General features: G+C 39.5%; 1 protein-coding gene across 1 annotated transcript; it reads right to left on the bottom strand.

Moving 5' to 3' along the window:
* Window positions 1–13,497: 13,497 nt before the first annotated feature.
* Window positions 13,498–21,077, bottom strand: tmprss2 (transmembrane serine protease 2). The gene is made up of 14 exons (XM_068721444.1): window positions 20,990–21,077; window positions 20,633–20,689; window positions 20,252–20,444; window positions 18,767–18,859; window positions 18,550–18,666; window positions 18,326–18,455; window positions 17,275–17,391; window positions 17,100–17,140; window positions 16,728–16,896; window positions 16,423–16,595; window positions 16,234–16,329; window positions 15,908–16,050; window positions 15,681–15,833; window positions 13,498–14,590 (listed from the first exon to the last, which is right to left on the bottom strand). Exons 2-14 carry the CDS (start codon window positions 20,645–20,647, stop codon window positions 14,582–14,584), a joined length of 1,449 nt encoding a protein of 482 aa, XP_068577545.1. The 5' UTR covers window positions 20,648–20,689; window positions 20,990–21,077; the 3' UTR covers window positions 13,498–14,581.
* Between the last annotated feature and the right edge of the window lie 1,227 nt (window positions 21,078–22,304).

Genomic DNA, 22,304 nt, shown 5'->3' with positions numbered 1-22,304 from the left:
CTCACGTTACTGCAGTTCCACAAGTGTGACGGAGAACTAAGGTGGCCTTCAGGTAACATAAATATGCAAAAGGCTCTCGCTATAGCCAGTGTTTGGTTTGTCCGTTCTGGGCTACTGTAGAAACATGGCATTGCAACACGGCAGACCTTATGTACATATGAACAGCTCAGGTGATTATACACTAATGAAACATAGTTATGAATATTATAATGCTACACACTGTACCTTTAAGCACCTCTTCCATATATTTAAAAAAAAAAAATTCCCTTAAAAGACATATTATGATATATGATATGATGCCCTCCTACAAAAGTGAAGAAACTGTATTCCTCAAGTAAAATCAGAATTTAGAAATTAGACTTATTATTGGCTTAGATTATTGTAAAAAAAAAAAAATCAATGGAAATGTTCCTTCACCAACTCCTGAACCTATCCTGGACTTTTGAGAATATGCTGACTACATGACCTTTGCTCTGTGTATAAAAGCTGTGCACACAAGTACATGTGTTGTGAGCTGGGCTGCACCCGTAGCTCAATACTGGTTGACCTACAAAACCAGTGAGAGTGCTGATGTTCATCACAACCGCAGGACCCTGGTGTGTCGTAAAGATTCATGCTGATCTGAGAGTCTATGAGGTTTGACGCATGACATCGACCTCACGAAAGAACGGGGGGGAATAAACATAGCACTGCCCAGTAACAAGGGTTCTCTCCTCATTGGCTGCTGAAGAACGTTGCATTGATCATACTCTTTGTGTGAAAAATGACACATGTGGTTTTGATCCACGCACATGCGGGCAGGATTACAGTAAATGCTCTCACACACACACACACTCAGCAGCTTGTGAGTGTGTGTGCACGGTCTGAGGCTTAGTCGTGCACGGACACACACTCTTTCACCCTTGCGCATGCGTGCGCACAATTACACATACACACAATTCTCACTTTCACACACTGACAAAGTGTTGGTGAGAACTAGGGCAGAACCACACCAGTAAGCCTCTGGTTTTTACTTAAATATCCTGAGAGAATTCATTTTTCCCCCCTCCCAAGATTAGCACTTAGCTCCTAGTAACAGTGCTGTCATTTTGTTGTTACTCGTCACCCACCATGGTTCATGCTTAATGTCAACACTGTTTCCTCTTCAATAATTGGCTGCTTCTTTACAACAGCAGAGGCTTATAACTAAGGACATTTATCTAGTCTGAAAATTCTAATAACATGGACATTGTTACTGTTATTATATAAAATGTCTAAATAATTGCAACTTCCCAGAGTCCATGGTGGCTTCTTAAAATGTTTTGTTTTATTAGACTAACAGTCCAAAACCCAAAGACATTCATTATTTTTTTATTTGAAATAATCCTTCATTGTTTCAGCTCTAAAAGACTATATATACTGTATATATATATACAGTACTGTGCAAAAGTTTTAGGCAGGTGTGAAAAAATACTGTTAACTAAGAATGCTTTAAAAAATGGAAGTGTTAACAGTTTATTTTTTATCAATTTACAAAATGCAAAGTGAGCGAACAAAAGGAAAATCTAAATCAAATCAATATTTGGTGTTACTACCCTTTGCCTTCAAAACAGCATCAATTCTTATAGGTACACTTGCACACAGTTTTTGAGGGAACTCGGCTGGTAGGTCCAACTCCATTGGCAGAAATGCAGCCCCAACCTTGCAAGGAACCTCCACCATGCTTCACTGTTGCCTGCAGACACTCATTATTGTACCGCTCTCCAGCCCTTCGGCAAAAAACTACCTTCTTCTACAGCCAAATATTTCAAATTTTGACTCATCAGTCCAGAGCACCTGCTGCCATTTTTCTGCACCCCAGTTCCTATGTTTTGGTGCATAGTTGAGTCGCTTGGCCTTGTTTCCATGTCGGAGGTATGGCTTTTTGGCTGCAACTCTTCCTTGAAAACCACTTCAGGCCAGACTTCTCCGGACAGTAGATGGGTGTACCTGGGTCCCACTGGTTTCTGCCAGTTCTGAGCTGATGGCACTGTTGGACATCTTCCCATTTCGAAGGAAAATAAGCTTATTAATAAGATGTATCTGCTGCACTGAGTTTCCTTGGCCGACCACTGCATCTATAATCCTACAAAATCCCTGACTGTGTGCAAGTGTACCTAGAAGAATTGATGCTGTTTTGAAGGCAAAGGGTAGTAACACCAAATATTGATTTGATATAGATTTTTCTTTTGTTTGCTCACTTTGCATTTTGTAAATTGATAAAAATAAACAATTATTATTTATTTTTCAAAGCATTCTTTGTTGAAAGCATTTTTTTTATATACAGTATATATATCATTAATTTTAAGAAGTGTGACTGTTGTGATGACATGTGAAGATACTCATATTTGACAGTCCAAGAATTTTTTTTAGGAAAAAAAGACGTGAATGAAAAGTGCTATAATCTGTCAAAGTTGCAGTATTCCTTTCATACATATGAAATATGAGGACAATCGGAACATTTACAGAAACTAGACACAGGGCATGAGGGGGTCCTCTGAGTTTTAGTTGACCACATGACTTCCTGATATTCTTATTAAAACCTCTAGTGGCATTGACAAAACTTGAGACACTGATCCAATAAAATATAAATAGAGCTAAAGTTATTTTAAACTTTTCACTTTAATGCTCGTCATTTGAAATGTTCTTGTTTATCAGCCAATGTCAAAATGTAAGCATTTACATTACCATGAACACTCATTAAAGTCTCCCTCCACTCTAAACCGTGGGTACATGTTGACGCTGTCATGCACACTGCGCTTCATTCTTTCACTGATTTCACGTTGATCTGCTGAAGTGGAAAAGCTTCTCTTAAACATTTCTAGAGATGATCTTTAACCAATCTAAAACTGATAAAATCACTTACAAATCACAAAATACAGACAAGATATATATAACTATAAAATATCACTAATGACAGTTGTGATTATTAAGTTGTTTTTTCGCCAAAACTACCGTTTTATGTGCCAGGGTTAGAGTGTTTCATAATTCTCAGACACACATGAGACAGCAACCAGACTTGGCCTACAGTGAAAGGCTCACTTTTATTTGTAGGGAAGAAAATTCAGCCTCGTCATGTTTTAGTTTCATCATTTCTTCATCTATGGCCGCCATAATGGATGTCATTATCACTGGCCCACTCTCAGCTTCCTTATTAGTTTCATGTCTATTTTGCCACCCACATTACTGACACCCTGCCCACTGCTACCAATCAACCATTCTGCAACTGTAAACAAACAAAACAACTATATCTTAAACAATCAAGGACTGGCGCAGGCTTTGAGTTTGCTTCTTTTTCACATGCACTGTATATGAAAAACCACAACGGTTTCAGTGAGAAGTGTGTCAGAAACAAGCAATGCTTAAGAAAACCTGATCTTGTTCTTCAGTATGTATTACTCTTTAGTAAGCATGACATGAGGTCATAAAAAAAGATAAATGTTACAGAAGTAATGTCACCGATCAAGAGGACTGCTACAGCAGCTCTGCGTGAAGCATCCTGGAACACAGATTTAGTATCATTTCCTGAGCTGGGTACCAAGAACAATATACAGAACCTGTTCTCACCCACAGAAGCCCAGCACGCCTGATGAGAGCCAAATGTGATCACATGCAGGACCACTGAGCACCTGCCCTTTCATGTCTGCAGTGCGTTTTGCCATGCAACTCTGCAGCTTCCCCTTTAGCTGCAACAGTGAGCTAATTTGAGGATCTGGTGAAAAGACTGTTTGCTCAACACACCGGGGTTCCCCGGCCTCTCCGTGCCTCATTTGCGAGGCAGCAAGAAAAAAGGCAAATAGATGAAAGGCAGTCCCCACAGTTGGAGATGATACACCAAGGGTCCTCTCGCTAAGCAGGCAGCTATTCAAATGAGTGGCTAATTGTGGCATCTGTTAACCCATTGAAGAGGTGTCAGCGCGGTATCACGGGACTGTTAATTGGTACAAACAGGTAGCAGATGCAGGCTTTGGATTTGAGCATCTGCCAATTTAGTGAGCCAACCTCCATGAGCAGCGATTAGACAGGCAAGCTGATGGAGAGAGATCAAAGAGGAGGGGAGGGGGTGAGAGGAGAGGAGAGGAGAGGAGACTAGAGGAGAAGGAGAGGAGAGAAGAGGAGAGGAGCTGAGAAAGGATGGAACATTTGAAAAAGAGAAAGCCTAGCATAAGAGAAAGACAAACAGCTGAATACATCATCCATTAAGTACGCAGTGTATTTTTGCAAAAGTAATTTCTAGATTTCTTTTTTTATCAATTGTGGACTTATTGATTAATTGGTTTCAGAATCATAGAACAAAAATGTAAGTAATAATAATTCAAAACATTCTAGAAATATAAAATAGAATTGAATAAAAGTTATGTGATTAATTAACAATTTAGATGCTTTTAGTGTCATGTATTCACATGGGAAACGTTAACATAGACAGTTGACTTGCAAATGTCACAACATCATTTTGAGACTAAAAATTAGTTATTAATAACCATCAATACATTTGATGAAATGAAGCCCATACAATATAACTCTTGAAAACAGGTGACAAACCCAATAATTTGCACCAGGCTAAGATAGTGACATTAAAAATAGATACAAAAAAATATAAATAAATAACAACACTAGTAAGCTGACTTTTCAAACTGTGAAGCTGATGACCCCTCATCATTGGCATCATACAGTTTGTAACTGAACCATCAGTCATGCTAACTTCTCATCAGCACATGGTGCCAGATGTGCATTAGTTATCATCTTATAGTGCACTGGCTCAGTATGATAGTTATTCATATCATATAACTAACAATAATATGCAGACCTGGAAAAGCTCATATTTTACATGGAAACCTCTCAACATGGCATCCAGCAATTAATCATCTACCATGACACATACTGTATATCACCATTGAGCTGATAACTGTATGTTTTAATAAGCTGTATCTGTAGGCTTCATTCACATGTGCATACTAATAACACTAATGTAAATACTATGAGAAAACAGCAACCAACAGTACGGCTGTACATGTTGATCTAAAAGCATACAGAAGGATAGCACACAATCAATATTCTTTAATTGTTGGAATATTTAGTGAACCCTCATTGACTGAATCAGCAAATTACCAACCAGTGACGATGCACCACAAAGAGACGCAGCGTCTACTCTCAGCTGGGGCTGAACCCCCCTCCAGAAACTCAAGTAGTTCAATTACTAAAAATCATCGATGCAAATGCTTTGCTTTGAGACTTGTCCCCCTAAATGAATACGTTATCACGATGTGTTCAAATGTAACCTTGTAAAATGTAGTTTTTGGTGAGAAATCTGAATAAATTCAGTTGTTTGAAGGAGATGTTTTCACAGCAATGTATAGATATTAAAAGGGCAATTATGACCCATTTCACTACCCAACACTAAGCAGCTTATAATAATGAAACTACTCATGCCAAAATGTATTTTAGTAAAAGCAAATATTTAAATAAAAATACAGTTATCTATTTCCTTATGATTTGAATGGAGCATTGAAACACAGAATGTAATACATCACTTAAATGCACTACATTGGTTCAGTTTTTTAATGGATAATATTATTGGATGCAAATCAAGATTTTTCTAAAAAGGAAACCGATCAGTTGTTCCGTATTATTTTCTCTTTTGTATAGTTACTATTGTTCCTTAAAATATTTTTTATTCTATTACCAGCTCGAGCTGGTCGCAGCACTGCCACAAAAGTAGATCCCTCTGTGTTCACTTCCTACACTGACATTATCATTGTCTGATTAGATAGAGCGAGACTTTCATGTTTCTCCCCATGCAACCATGCTGTATGCATAGCAACACTGACACCTGCTGGCAACTGGTACCAACTGACAACCTGTCCAATAAATAACGACACATGATCACACTCTCAATAAACGTGTAGAAAACGCTCCCCATTTTGCACCACTCAGTAATGGATGAACTACTCTGCCTGTAGAACTTCACATACTGACTTTACATATGGTGTTACTTCATGTCCATATGACACCGGCTACTTTTTTGCTTTACTAAAAGTTGGAATGGCGTCCTATAAATTAAGGTGTACGCTACCAGTTAGAACTGTGGTTCCCACTATTCTTTACTTTAAGCCCAGCTGTTTCATTTTAGACAAATCCCGGCGCACCCCCTGTGATCTTTGGCGGCCGTCTAAGGGGTCCCGGACCCCAGGTGGGGAACCACTGAGTTAGAATCTACTGTATATACAGGCCATAAAATGTCAGTTACAGAAAGTCAAGTCCGTCCTGACCTACACTCAAGTGTGACAAAACTTTAGAAATTGACTCTACCGTACTAATAACTGATTTTTTTTCCAATCTATATCAAATCTATGTCTCTCCCTCTGCATGCGTGTACTGGGGGGGTTCAGGCTACAGTGCTTGCCCCTCCTCATGATGTCGTCCATGTCTAGTTTAAATGGCTCCAGCTCTGGGTTAAAGCTTACAGATCTATACTCTGTTTCTGGCATTTTGGGAATAACATCCTCACAACTAAAGTGATCTGAGCTCTCAGCATGTACAGTTGTGGTCAAAAGTTTACATACACTTGTAAAGAACATAATGTCATGGCTCTCTTGAGTTTCCAGTTATTTCTACAACTCTGATTTTTCTCTGATAGAGTGATTGGAACAGATACTTCTTTGTCACAAAAAACATTCATGAAGTTTGGTTCTTTCATGACTTTATTATGGGTTAACAGAAAAAGTGATCAAATCTGCTGGGTCAAAAATATACATACAGCAGTGCTAATATTTGGTTACATGTCCCTTGGCCATTTTCACTTCAATTAGGAGCTTTTGGTAGCCATCCACAAGCTTCTGGCAAGCTTCTCGTTGAATCTTTGACCACTCCTCTTGACAGAATTGGTGCAGTTCAGTTAAATTTGATGGCTTTCTGACATGGACTTGTTTCTTCAGCATTGTCCACATGTTCTCAATGGGATTTAAGTCAGGACTTTGGGAAGGCCATTCTAAAACCCTAATTCTAGCCCGATTTAGCCATTCCATTACCACTTTTGATGTGTGTTTGGGGTCATTGTCCTGTTGGAACACCCAACTGCACCCAAGACCCAACCTTCGGGCTGATGATTTTAGGTTATCTTGAAGAATTTGAAGGTAATCCTCCTTCTTCATTATCCCATTTACTCTCTGTAAAGCACCAGTTCCATTGGCAGCAAAACAGCCCCACAGCATAATACTACCACCACCGTGCTTGACGGTAGGCATGGTGTTCTTGGGGTTAAAGGCCTCACCTTTTCTCCTCCAAACATATTGCTGGGCATTGTGGCCAAACAGCTCGATTTTTGTTTCGTCTGACCACAGAACTTTCCTCCAGAAGGTCTTATCTTTGTCCATGTGATCAGCAGCAAACTTCAGTCGAGCCTTAAGGTGCCGCTTTTGGAGCAAGGGCTTCCTTCTTGCACGGCAGCCTCTCAGTCCATGGAGATGCAAAACACGCTTGACTGTGGACACTGACACCTGTGTTCCAGCAGCTTCTAATTCTTGGCAGATCTGCTTTTTGGTGGTTCTCGGTTGACTCTTCACCCTCCTGACCAATTTTCTCTCAGCAGCAGGTGATAGCTTGCGTTTTCTTCCTGATCGTGGCAGTGACAAAACAGTGCCATGGACTTTATACTTACAAACAATTGTTTGCACTGTTGCTCTTGGGACCTGCAGCTGCTTTGAAATGGCTCCAAGTGACTTTCCTGACTTGTTCAAGTCAATGATTCGCTTTTTCAGATCCATGCTGAGCTCCTTTGACTTTCCCATTGTAGCATTTGTGGGCGTTTGTATCCAATGAGCCCTATTTAAATGGCCTCAGAGAAGTCACCAGCTGTAGTCACTCATAATCACTCACAAGAAGTTAAGAGGCCATGCTATGAAGCTCATTTCATTGACACAACTTTCTAAGTCACCAAAATTGCTAATTCATGTTGCTGTATGTATATTTTTGACCCAGCAGATTTTGTCACTTTTTCTGTTAACCCACAATAAAGTCATGAAAGAACCAAACTTCATGAATGTTTTTTGTGACAAAGAAGTATCTGTTCCAATCACTCTATCAGAGAAAAATCAGAGTTGTAGAAATAACTGGAAACTCAAGAGAGCCATGACATTATGTTCTTTACAAGTGTATGTAAACTTTTGACCACAACTGTAAGTGTGAATGATGCTCCTTTATTCTGCGGATCAAGAGACCAACTGTCTTCTTTAGTTTGTAATCCTTTTGTAGGTTTTTAAATCATCATGTACTTGTGCAATTGACATCAAATCTGTTAAATGCAAAATATCAAATCTTCTCTCAATCAAAACAAAAGACAGTCTTTAGTTTTCATCGTTTAGGAGGTTTTTTACCAGGAGTCCAAATATCCAAAGAGGTCTCCTCCTCTCCAAAACAAACAGAGTGATTAAAACCGGTAAAAATTAAGTAATACAGCGGTTGCACGTTAAAAATCAGTGTCTCGCTGATGCTGTTCAGCGAACACAGGCCGTACTGAGTTGAGCTGCCGCTAATGTTTGATCAGCTTGTGTCTCTGATAACTTAAGACCCAGACATCCAATGAATAACAACCTTCATCTGGTTAAAATATATACTGTAAAACAATCAGGATCTAAAAGGTGTTTTGTAGAAATGTGGCAAAGAACTGGATAAAAAGTGAATTAATGATAGATTAGTGATTTCTGGCAGACAACACATGACCAAATGAAACAGACCATTACCTTATTAATTCTCTAGGTATGAAAACTGATGTAAAAGTAATGGGATAATGTAAGTACGCAACTCAACAAAATATGTAACATACGCCTAGTGGTTTTTAGATATTATGATGCAGCAAAGTTACATATTATAGCTTTAGGCTGAAGATGGAACTTGTCAGCAAACAGTCACTCCATGAATGTGTTTCACTGCTGCAGCTGCTGACCAAACTACAATAACTGATTCACGTTGTTTTCAGAGCAATGCACCTGTCCCTTTCACGTCTTGCTGTATCTTTGCCTCACATCTCTACCTCAGAGCCCCCCCCAATAGACTCATCAGCACCCCTGTAGTGAGGTGCACTACAGTTTGAAAACATCTGGATTACACAGACACAGTGTTATTTTTGCACTTGAGCTGCCCTCAACGGAGACTGAAAGTGTCATCTTCAGCTCAGCTGTGATGTCCAGTATGTTAATGCCTAAAAGCTTTCACAGGTAAAACAATCTTTTTTTTTTTAAGTATTTGGATTACAGGATAATCGTGATATTTAAAAGTTGAAATATTCATGTTAATAATACACAAACAATACCCACAATAACAAAGTAAAATATGAATTTTACTGAGAGCATTATTATTATCACAATGATAGTGTTATCGTGATATTCTTTCGGCCACAATACTCGTGTACAAGAAGTCTAATAATATGGCAGCCCTAATCTGGATAACTGTTGTTTTGTACTCAACTGAATAGAACTGCAACATACTGAACCTGATCAGTAAGTACCAGCATTATGACATCACTTATTAAAGAATCACTTGTAGAGTGAAGTAATCGCTCAGCTCACAAAAAAAAAAGAGTGAGACCGCGTTCAGAGTTGTAGCTGAAACTGACTCAACTTTTGCTGCAAAACAGCATCATGTGACAAGAAGCAGCGATGGCCAATCATAGGCACGCAAGCTTAAGCTGCTGGTGGATTACTCTGAACATTTCTATTGTACTGATAACTTTACAGAGAACTCTAAACCGTACGGTATCATGGATGTCAGGACCAAATTTCACCACCCGTTAGTTTCAATAGAGACATTTCAATAACAAATGAAAATGTCAACCTCACGGTGGTGACGGTGGACAGGTCAGGGGGTCACTAGAATCAATAGGATTCGTCCTCTGAGAGTTATGAATCTCTGTACAAAAATTTCACAGCAATCCAAGTTGTCTGGCTATTTCAGTCTAGACCAAAGCGGGCTGGCTAAAACTGAAACTGAACTCAATGTAACGGATGAAAACATTGGCTTCAGACTGTTGTTAGCTTCTTGCTTAATAGCTTTCCACAATAAAGACATTAGTCGACAGTATTTGCTCAATACTTGTGGCCGGACAAAAAAAATATAATCCACTACAACTATACTTAAAATGCAGGTACCTAGCTCACCCCTTGCTTCATCCTGCAAGCGCTCCACGATCCCTTTCGGTCACTGACGCTGATCTTGGGTCTGTCTCCTCTGGATGGACCACTGCCTGGATCTTCCTCTTGGCTGGCTCATCTAAACATGTCGAGATGCACAGATTTAAGTCACACAGGTTTAATTTAGTGCCACATGTTAAATTGATGCAAAATGTGAAAACCAAGTTTTAGTTTGATAGTTGATGCTTTTTCTGTGTATCTCATGCACAGCTTGACAAGGTGTTTTCACCAAATTGCTTGATTTAACCAATGTCTCAGGACAATGGAGGCACGTACAAAATGTGCTTTGCTGACATCGCCCTCAGTCTCTAGCTGCACCTCTTGAGGTGGAATAACATTCATCCCTGCTACAGAGCTTTGGCCCAGTTCCATTTACAGTAGGTGTCCTAGTAGTAAATCAAGCAAGTGATATGTTGACATTGGGGAGCTCAGTGACTCCCCCGAGCAGAGGTCCAATCAGCTCGCAGTGGGAGAAGTACTCAGATCTGTTACTACAGTAGACGTAGCACTACTGCAGTGTGAAAAGACTCTATTACAAGTAAAAGTCTTGCATTTAAACAGACTTTGCTGTGACCCTGAAGACACCCTGAGCTCGTCTGAAAGGACAAACCAATCCAAGACTTTTGGAATTATTGCCAGTAAACACTTATAACCCAATAATGCACACACAATACTGCTCCCAATTCAACTAAAGGCCACATAGTATTTGTCATGTCAGTATGCTCACTGATCTTAAGTAAAAAGTCATTATCAAAACATTCTAAGAAGGTACTTAAAGTAAAAGCACTTGTTATGCAGAATGGCCCATTTCAGAATCATATAAATCACTGTATTATAATTATTGACGCATTAATGTGTTCATGTTGCAGTTGGTAAAGATCATTTTTGCTTACCTAAGTTAATTGACTGCTGGGTAGCTTAACCAATAATAATACATCATAACTAATTGATTATTATTTAGTATTATAAACCTACTGTAAATCTGCAAGTTAACTAGTAATTAACTAACCTGTCAAATAAATGTTACGAGGTAAAACATAAAATATTTGCCTCCAAAATGTGCTGGAGTAAAATTATAAAGTAGCATAAAATTACTCAAGTACTGCACAAGTCCCTGAAAATTGTACTGAGGAACATTACTTGAGTAAATGTAACTACTTAGTTAACGTTATGCTCCACCACCACATTATACTTTTTCAATGAATAGACAATGAAACCGCTTATAACAACTAGCTACATTACCACAACACCTGTGAGAACAGGCCCGTGCTGGTTTACTAGCTTATTATTCATGCTCAATACCTTTGCCAAAAAAGCACACGATAATGACATACAGCAACAGAGGTAAAGCAAGAAACATTTTTATAACACAGCAGACAATTAAAGTCATCAGCAAGCTCACCTGCAAGTGTAAAAGTGGTGTTTTAGTTTGACTATAGTGGCATTTCCGTCCTTTCCTCACCTGCTCACGTCCTCAGTTTTATTAGATCGCGCACACCAAAGCTTTCTCACTCTTTGAAGTCAGTCAGGCAGTCCACCCTGTTTACATCCTGAGGCCATATAGCGACAGCGACGTCTGCTGGCGATTTACTGGTACTACCGTTGGAGACTACGGTGGCCCTGAGAGCTCAACCAACTGCATGCAAACTATATAAAGTCTATGATGTAAACCCAAGAAAAGAAGACAAATGTTCTTTTCATAATAAATAATAAATGACAATGATGAAAAAAAGATTAATAAATATAAATTTAACAATATAAAACCATATTTTGCTGTTTCTGAGGGATGTTGAGCAATTGTTGAAACAACTTTCAATAATTGTTTCGCAATATATACCCTTGGCTCTTTTGTTATTCTTCTAATTGTCTACTATTATGTTCTTTTGCATAAAGCTTATTTGCTTATTTATTCATTCATTCAAAGATTTTTTCTTTTTTAATCTAGTGTAGATAGCAGAGGTAACTTATTTATCTTATTAATAGTTATATTTTATACATTAATAAATATGATTACTACGATTGTTCATCTTACTTACTCAGTTGTACTTTTATGTATACAACACATAATTCTTACGGTGTAGATGGCTCATAATTAATATATAAGTGCATCAATGAAAATATTGTATGTCCAAAATGATCCATTACATGTTTCTCTATTCCATTGGGCAGGTTTCTTGCTGTGTCTTTGGCATTTTGGGGGCATCTGCGAATGTAAATCAATCCCAGGAAGCTCCAGCATCACAGCAGACCCCTGAACCGCCCTCAGTGCCCGTCTTGCATCCAGACTCCAAACCCTTTCTGAAGAGGCAGTGGGTCAACAATGAGCGTAGGACGACAGAGGTCAGTCCATCCCTGGTCTGACTCACCGAAATTAGGCTGTGGATGTAAGCCTGCCATCGGCCGCCTATTCCTGCTGGCCTTCTTCTCCCCTTGAGAAGCCGTCATCGTCTGCTTCCTCCGTGCCGGTGGGTTTGGAAGCTCATCACACACTCATGAAGCAGTCACCATCTGAACACCGCTTTGACAACTTGAATGGTTTGGTGTTGAATTCAATAAACAAAAACACCAGACATCTATAATGATACTGCGTTTTGTGAGGTATTTTTTTACCCTCTGTGCTACTGGGTGAAGATAAAGCTTCCTATTTGCAGATAACATTCATAGTTACAAATATAACACAAATGTCAGAAATGTTATGAAGTGGCCTAAATGTTAACTGTCTTGATCAAATTGAACTTTCATTTATTTACTTAACAAAATCTAAATGACAGAATGTAGATTTTATTTTCAGCCAGGCAGAGAAAGCTCATAGTTAAACAGGATGTGGCAAGATGCCAAAACCTTCTCTGTTTGATTTCTGTGGGAACATTTATATAACCTTTATTCCTCCAAGGTTCCTGGAGCTGATCGTAAACATCCCGTGAATCACATTCTCCAGTAAAGTTTAACCAGACTCAAATAGCACCTCTCCAGAAATGACGCCACCATCGGGTTTCTAAATAATACAAAGATAAAGAGCAATGAGATAGAAAAACAAACAGCATGATTGAAATATTGAAAATAAAGTAAGCAAAGGTAGTCTGAAAGTACATCTTCAGCTGCTTTTTTAAAAATGTGTCCAAAAAGGAATAAATGCTAAATATTTAGGAGCCACGAACTGAACTCAAAGGTTTGGTTTTAGAGCTCGGTATGACCTACAGATGTCACACAAAATTTAAAAAAGACAGTTGACATATAGGGCTTTACTTAAGACAGATTGAGGAAATAGTTTGAGGATAATCCTGTCTCAAAAGTGTCGGGTGTCCGCAGATAACTTTTAATGAAATATCACATGTAGATAGCGATAGCAGACTCATGCATGCCTCAGTGTTAATTGTCCATGACGCAGTGACCTACTGTATCTGCAAGTATTGTTGTAGTGAAGCACAAGGCATGCCCATGTCATTAAGTTGTAAATATAAAGCACACAAAGTGAATTACATCCGGCCATGACTATGTTCAAAGACTGAGAGTGAGAGTTTGTTCTTCCTCAGCACTCCTCTTCATGCAGACGGCACAGTACTGAGGTGAGAACCAACAGGTGGATGCACGGATTAAAGTAGGGTTTAAAGGAGCACTTCATCCACAAAAGGACCATTTGTATATCAAATTACTCACCCTGTGTTACCTTGAATTCTTGAATAAAACTTTGCATTTCTGGCATGCCAACTATCATATTACCAGCTGTATGCTCACTTCCCAAACATAATTTTTGCCACAATCGTACTATTTAAAACACTTTCTCTACCATGGTAATGGAGGACGTGACTATAATAGTGAAAATGCATGTGCATTTTTTTTATATAGTCTTGCTGTTACTGTAAATATACTTCAATTCATCAAAGATTTACTCAGTGTTCGTATTCTTCGTTCACTATGGAGGCGTGGGAGAAAACAATTCTTCAAGAGCTCAAGGTAACACACGATGAAATATTTGTGTCAAAGATGAAGTATTTCTTTAACCATCTTGCAGATGGAGATTTGGATATGTGTAGAGTAGTTTGAGTGTGCCTATGTGTTCAACTATCTCTGTCTACAGGACATTTGTGACACAATGTCCAATAGAAACTCTGCCCTTTGTGCAAAATTAGTTTTATTAAAACAAATAAATAGCTTGATTTATATTCAAATACAAACATTCAATCTGTACTAATAACAAGTGTATAAAAATAATGAAATGATACAATTTTGTTTGTACAGCCTTTTTTTTTTTTTTTCACGAAAATCTTTCTGATCAATAAGTTCCCTCGGAGCTTCAGATTTAAAGTGCAAGGTGTGTGATAGAGGAAGTACCGCTGATTAATGAAAGAGGTTCCTCTTCGGGTTCACCGAGAACTCGGTCACTCATTCTGTGTAGATACAAAAATATATAGAATTAAAAATATGAACTTGTTGACAAGAATAAGGCATAATAAGTGTTTGTGTTGTCCGTCCAGTCCATTCCTGTGAAAGGGATATCTCATAATTTTAATCAAATTTGGCACAAAGTTCCACTTGGATTCAAGGATAAACCATTGTAACATCACCTATTAGTTTGTGGTCTACAGTTTTGAAGCCTCTAGTTCAGTGTTTTTGCCGTCGCCATCTTGTTTATTTGCAACTAGAAGTGACAGGAGAGGGTGGAGCTAAGTTCAACTGAACGCTTGATAAGACATTCTTCAGCGACCGAAAGATTACAATTAACTTACTCTTACTTAAAATAAAAAAAAAGTTCTAAGACGCAAAGCACAGCTAACTTTCATCGCCGTGGCAGCGACCTGTCAATCACAATGTAGCCCCGCCCTAAAGTATACCCTGCTTTATGGTCTATTTGACTCTAAATGGACCATCATTTACTAAAATCATGCTTTATTGAATAAGACTTGAAAGTAGTGATTGAGGCCATAAACTCATGTTTACTGAGGTAATAAAGGAAATTGCAACCACAGGAGTCACCAAATGATGGCCAGTATGAATGCAAGTTTAAGGCACTTCTGCATTGGCGTCACTTTTCAAACCTGAACGGTCACACCTGGGATGAATTAATTTGATTTTAGAGGTCAAAGGTCAATGTGACCTTAAATCTGTCCTGTTCTCGTGAATGTGATCTCTAAGGAACGCCCTGGGGGAATTTCATCACATCAAACATCCACCTGAACTCAAGGATGAACTGATTAGAATTTGAAGGTTTGTGACTCCGCATAACACATTTGTGGCCATAACTCAAGAATGCATATGTTAATTAAGACGATTTCATATGAATGTCTAAAAGGATAAAATGATGAATGGATTTTGGACGGATGCAGATGTAAGGTGCAACTTGACTGGTTGGGTGGAGCGACTGCGAGGCGTCAAGTAAGTCAAGTTAATTCCTCAAAAGCAACAATTAATTTGAGCAATTATAATCACATTTGTACAGAATACAGAGAATTACATCTCCATAGCATAAACATACCGTACCTGCATTTGTTCATATATCCAGTTGATAAAGTAGGTGACATTGCCGTAGACTCCTGGCTTGTTCCTCAAAGCACATCCGATCCCCCAGCTAGTGTCCCCTGCCAGCCACCATACATCTCCCTCCTTGACCACCAGGGGCCCTCCACTGTCACCCTGCAGGAGACCCATATCTCAGGTCAGTGTGTTTGTGTGTGTTGAAGTGACAGAGAGAACGAACTCAGACTAACCTGACATGTGTCGACTCCTCCCTGCAGCTTGCCAGCACAGATCATGGTCTCAGTGATTTTTCCATCTAACACCTGAGCGGTGTTACAGGTCTCTCTGCTGTAGATGGCCACTTGGGCCTGATTTAGTCTGTCCGGGGTTGGTCCTGAGAAATATCAATGATTACCACACACAGTTAGCTCAGTCAAGAATTTGAAAAGCATTGTTCCCTTACTTGGACTTTCAGCCTTTAAAAAAAGGGCCCCTGAGGCCTTTTGGACAAATAATCTAGAGAGGAGGAGTGAAAAGTTCAGAAAACTACTCATGGGAAGTTGGAAAATATATACACCAGATGAGCGCAGTGCTCCCCATCCTGTGATCCAGGCTTGATGTCCAGCAGAGAGGTCCACGCCAGTGTTGGGGAGACACACTGGCTTCACTGTTCCTGAGACACAAACATGTCTTAAATATTTGTCGTTACCAATGAAGAAATGATCTTTCAAATGGTGAAATATAACTTTTGCTTGCAAATACTCACTTGTGATTTCAAGAGGCACATCAAGTTTCAGGAGAGCAATGTCATTGTCGTTAGTTTGCGTGTCGAACTTTTCATGACGGATCATTTTGTTAACTGTTTTGCCAGTGCTGAAGAGCATCTGACGCAAGCTAACGTCGCCTGACTGTACCTTCCACATTTCAGGATTAGAGTACCTGCCAAGAGGTCAAAAACAGTCAGAGATAGGGAAAAATATATCGTAAGAAAGTAAAAAATAATTAAATAAATAACAACAAAATGCAAAGTATATGAAGGGACCTTAAATGGCGTAAAGACTAGGCTCTCACATTTGGAAGCAGTGTGCGGCCGATAGGATCCAGTAAGGGCTGATGATGGAGCCTCCGCAAATGTGTTGATGGTTGATCTGGAGACTGACCTGCCACGGCCAGGCCCCTTCTGCTGCCTGTGTACCACCCACAATGCGAGCACTGGGGGCTGCTGAACTTACTCCGCATTCTGAGGGGGGGAGAAACAGAGCTCGATTTAACTACAAAAAAATAAACTTTTAAGGTGAAGTTCAAGTTATTTTTGGTCCCTTTATCCAGAGGAAGTACCACTGTCTGGATGGCTAAATCCCATTTTCAGAACTTTGGTCTTGTCACCTAAATTCCTACATATTTCAGTGCTGTAGTTATTTCCAAAGTAAAGCAATATCTTACCAATACATTTAAGCTTGACTGCTGTGTCGAAGCAAAGAAGGCTGCAAAGGAAAGGATGACAGAAATTGATATTCAAGACAAAAAAATCGACACTTATTTATGTGGAGTAAGACTGATTCAGTTTATACTGTGCATAGGGTAAATACAGTATGCAGTGATAAGTGGGGTGTTATACCTGTATGAGAGCTGGGACTGTATATGTGATCCATGGTTACTTTCAGGCTTCAGCTTCATATATCCCTTCGAGGCCAAATAACCTGCACTGGTTTGGGTGGAGGACACATAATCCTGCCTGTGGGATGGACAAACATGTGATCAGCGAGGGAAGATCAACAAACTTTAAAAAAAGTTTAGATATCAGTCAAGTCATGTGTTGTTGATATGACGGAGGTTCCTCCCAGACTGCAGCTATAAAAAATATGATAATCTGCACAATATTTTTCATTTTTTTACTGAATCAGTGAAGGCACTTCATTCTTTAAAATGACTAAGAGGAACTTTTATTTTGTGCTGATTTATTTTGGGCTGACAGTCTGTTGTGCCTCCCTTCCCTCCAGCGGGCCCAGCAATACGGCCTGGGTCTCCAGCAGCATGGTGTCGGCTCCCAGAGGGGACCTGCAGAGCAGCGAGGGGAAGCTCTGCTCCTGGCCGGAGGAGGAGCCACTGCTGCCGGGCACTGAGCTCTCCTCCTCCTGCCGGAGCTCCGACTGCAGGTCAAGGAGCTGCCGGAGGCCCCGCTGGAGTTTTCTGGTGAACATTCATGATTTTGTCTGATTTTGCAAGGAATTCGACCGATGACAAGCATAAAGAATAGAAATAGCCAATCTTCTCTCTGATGGTCTTGTTTACTTATGTAGCTCATATAGAGTCATCAGTATCCAACAGACTGTTTCACCAGCAGTTAAAAGTTCCTCACATGGACTTCAAGTGCTCCTTAAAACATAATATGTGGGCCTCTTTGCTTTAGGTTGCTGTTATTCTGAAAATAATTTTGTTTTTCAACGGTAATTGTTAGCTTCATGTGACACAGACAGTCGACAAATAGTTTCAGTGGCTTTTCCTTTCTGACAAGAATACAATATGAACAATGAGTGCTTGATATTTTAGCATGGAAATTCAAAGATACCAGTAGCAAATTAATTGCAAAACGTCATGCTGTGTGTGTTGTGCAGCAGTTAGACTCTGCAGAACGGGGTGTGAACAGTGGTGAAGAAGACCATCAGCACCTCTTGTACCCCATGTGCTCACACACAGCTCTCCCATAGTTGTTGTTCCATTTATCAGCACACACCGGCATCCACGTCTGCCTCTCTGATGAGTAACCCTCCAGCAGGAAGTTGGTCCCGTGGAGGCGAACTGTGAAGCAGACAGGACACCGCTTTTTAGCCACCATGGCGTCCATTGACTGAATGTATGTGTGCATGTGTAGGTGCTGATGTTAACGTCTCACAGCACTGAGATTCATCCTCTCCGTGAGTACAGTCCTTTACACCGTCGCACCACTGGGAGGGGCTCAAACACTTCCCGCCACTTCCACACGACTTCGCCATTAAACATTGGTAGTACACTGCAAACACACATGTACAGCGTACAGCACACAGGAAATCAAACTCACGCAATGACAAAAAACATTTTATGCGGCTACAAATATCTTCGAATGAACTTACAGAAATACCAGAGCAAGAGGCCGACAATTGCCAGGATGAGAAGCACAGACAGGGATACACACAGGATATATTTCCCCTGACATTTCTTTGTTCCTGCAATGCAAGACAAACAAAAATGTTGGGATGACACTGATTAAGTAAAAAAAATATACAAATTGCATGCTCCTCAAGATTTGAATAATGTTGCACGTTCAAACAGGTCTTAGCAGAAACAAAAACTAAACCTACTGTAGATCTAAAATACAGTTTAAGCCTTATAACACAAAACTAACTGAGTGAAGCTTCTTCTAGCTGCATAATGTTTATGAAGAATATAAATTATATGACGACAACTTGGAGGGCTGGAGGGCTTTGTGTTGATGCTAAATTGCTTTCTTTTAAATCTACTGTATTGTCCTATAACTTTCCATAAATGTCTTTATGTTTCAAAACTATAACACCTTCATAAAAGTATAAAATTATGATTAAAAGAGAAGTAATCATAGCAGCCTAATAACAAACTAAAGAGAGAGTACAGCATAATTTTGAAAGAGCAGGGTTTGGTCTTTGATATTTTCTTATAACTATTCTATGTTTGCCATCATTTTGAATGCAAACTTTAGTGGATTATGTAAATATGATTGTTCCATTTACATAAAGCAGACATGGTAGGGGGTTGGAGTTGTTTTCCCAGTCAAGGAGAGGGTCCATTGAAAATTTCAGCAAAGCTGGGGAGGCCTGCGGGGAGATCATGCGTTCGGCCGTGAGTGTGTGTATCTGTCTGTCCGTCCACGGCTACTACTGTCCGTCTACTGCTGGACTGATTAGACTAATATTTCCTTTGCATGACTATATGCTCAAGGACCTCTCGCGGTTGTGGTGATTGATACTTTTTGAAAAACCTATTGTGTGTTTTATTGAGTCGTTGACTGCTGACTCCTTACCCCTCTTAACCGGGCAATAGGCTCTGCAAGTGACATGGGAGGGGAGATGAGGACACACCTTAGAGAGACATGCATTCTACTGAGTGAACTTTTTTTTTGTTTAAATAGTGAACCATGAGGTCCCACTGCCTTCCCCATCCCAATCATTTACTTTTTCTAAACAACAGACACTGTGGTTATGGAATAATAGTTCTGTCTATTATAAAACAGCAGCACAATAATAGAGCACAACGTCACAACTAGGGAAGTCATAAAATGAGCAATTAGCAATGATATTTCTCACATCACCTATTATAGCTGCGTTCATAAGACTGCAGCACTTTGTTTGATTGCTCATGAATTCAACCTTTCATATGTAAAAGGAAGAATATGTTATATAGTCAAGCTTTAAGTAAGGCAGACCTTCTGTTTCTAAAGTATGAATAAAAATAAGTTAATTATTAAATGAGATGCTTTTGTTCTGGATATTTGCCTTCTGACTGCCTGGAACCGCTTTTGTATTCCACACGGTATCGCTTCATAAAAGGCTTGTGACACAACATGAGTCATCTGTTTTTTGTACCTGTCTTTCGTCCCGTGTTATGCAGCGTTCCAGGAGTCACGGTGTGGTGGGTGTTGATGGTTTTGGGAGACACAGCCACGTAGCTGGGGGTCACTTGTGGGAGGTGAGGGTATATACCCTGCTGTGGGGCACTAGGAGGGGGTCTCCCTTCCTCATGCTGGAAACCTACGTTGTCATAGGTGGGACCATTTGCCTGGAGATACAGAAAATGGGAATAAAAACATATTCTATAGATAACACAAGGTGATCTGGATTTACTCAAAACAATCAATCATTTCACATTAGAAGATATGGTGATCAGTGGTGTGAAATAAGGAGTAAACTGTTCAAAATATATGAAAACAATGGAAATATTGTCTTTTGCTATGAAACTGAACTTACCTGATTATCATTCATAATGGAACTGGTTGCACTGCCTGGGGAGGGAGACTGTGGAACCTTAAAAAGGTTACAAAGCAAGAACTGGTCACGAGTATAGTAGTCAACATAACTCACCTTATGACTAAACTGGAGCATAAATTACAGCAATTTTCAGAAAACAAAACCATTACATTGAAAAACTTGCTCATTAAAATGTAAGGTCACAAGAAAGAACATAACAAAGATATATATCAGATATATACTAATTTCCTCCAAAACACTGGTAATTCCAAGGTTTTAAAGAAAGAACTGCTCAAAATTTCAAAAACACAATTTCAAAAACGCTTTATCCATATTGTTCACCAGATTTCCACCTACCTTGAAATTTCCACAAATTCTTTCAGCATACTGACTCTGTCTGTCTCCCCACTCTCTCTCTCTCTCTCCTCTCTCTCTCTCCCTCTCCCTCTCCTCTCTCTCTCTCTCTCTCTCTCTCTCTCTCTCTCTCTCTCTCTCTCTCTCTCTCTCTCTCTCTCTCTCTCTCTCTCTCTCTCTCTCTCTCAAGCCCCCCCCCCCATTCCTCCAAATAATCAACAGCCACGACCACACCCTGCCCACTGCGTGCACAGCCTGTTGTGCGCCGCTCGCTCTATACGCAACACCTCAAAAAAAACTGTCACGGGCAAACAGCAGGTATTGATGAAGGCCAGCACCGATACTCATTATCTTCTGTCCAGCCAGGCTTTGAAATAAACTGAGAGTGAGATTAATGAGCGGAGAACCGTGTTCGTCCAGCGTTTGGCCGTCCATTGATTTGTGACAGGGAAAACCTAATTTAGGAACTCAATACCATGCTGTGTGATATGCACCAATGACATTACCTCCTCGAAACCCTTCTGATTTCACGCAACAGTTGGAAATTAGTCTGTACAAAAATCTAATTTTGATGCAGGAAACCTTGCAGAATTTCTATTAAAATTACAGACATTCAATAAAAAAACTAGAACGTGGTTGGTTGAATGTGGTTTTTCAAACTAAAACTGCACAGAAATTCAAATGTTCCATAAGTCCCACGATAAAGTGCAATTTCTTGAAAAAGTGAAAATAGTAAACATGTCATGTAACATGTATATATATATATATATATATATATATATATATATATATATATATATATATATATATATATATATATATATATATATATACAATATAAACAGTGTGACAGAGGAAAAGTCACACTGTTTATCTTATCATTAAGATAGGGCCCTATAGGACAAAAAACAAAGGTTTAAGTTAAGTGGAAAAGGCATAAAAGACTTTGCTATTGTCCAATCCACCAAACGAGAAATGACAGTTTAATCAGTAACGTCCAAACAAACGGGTGAGTGGGCTTAAAAATACTTTTGGCCGAAGGACTTTCAGACCCTGTTAATATTTAACTCAACATTTGACTGCGTTAACTGACAGGAACTGGAAGGAATGAAGGACCAGAGACGTCCAGTAAGAGACTGAACAGAAATACCATCCGAGTGACATCACCTCAAACAAAGGATACTTTAACATATTGCATTTAAAGTGCATATGGGGGGGGGGTGATCTAAAATGAATCATTATCTCCCATCACTTCCCTCACTGTCCAAGGAAATGGTCTAAATTAGATGTAAATATGTGGGTCACAAAAACACGTTGC

The sequence above is a fragment of the Cebidichthys violaceus genome, unplaced genomic scaffold, assembly GCF_023349555.1.
Source record: "Cebidichthys violaceus isolate CVI_PGR_0920_01 unplaced genomic scaffold, fCebVio1.0.p SCAF_27, whole genome shotgun sequence".
Taxonomy (NCBI): Eukaryota; Metazoa; Chordata; class Actinopteri; order Perciformes; family Stichaeidae; genus Cebidichthys; species Cebidichthys violaceus.
Note: the sequence above shows the minus strand (reverse complement) of the source record. Positions and strands in the feature narration are given on the sequence as shown.

Bases quoted from the DNA above. Each gene is read 5' to 3' on its own strand.
- tmprss2 (XM_068721444.1), bottom strand. The intron at 17,392-18,325 runs GTGCTGATGGTC...TCCATCCCACAG, and splicing joins GAGCACATGGGGTACAAGAG to GCAGGATTATGTGTCCTCCA. The intron at 16,897-17,099 runs GTAAGATATTGC...TCCCCCCCTCAG, and splicing joins AGTCAAGCTTAAATGTATTG to AATGCGGAGTAAGTTCAGCA.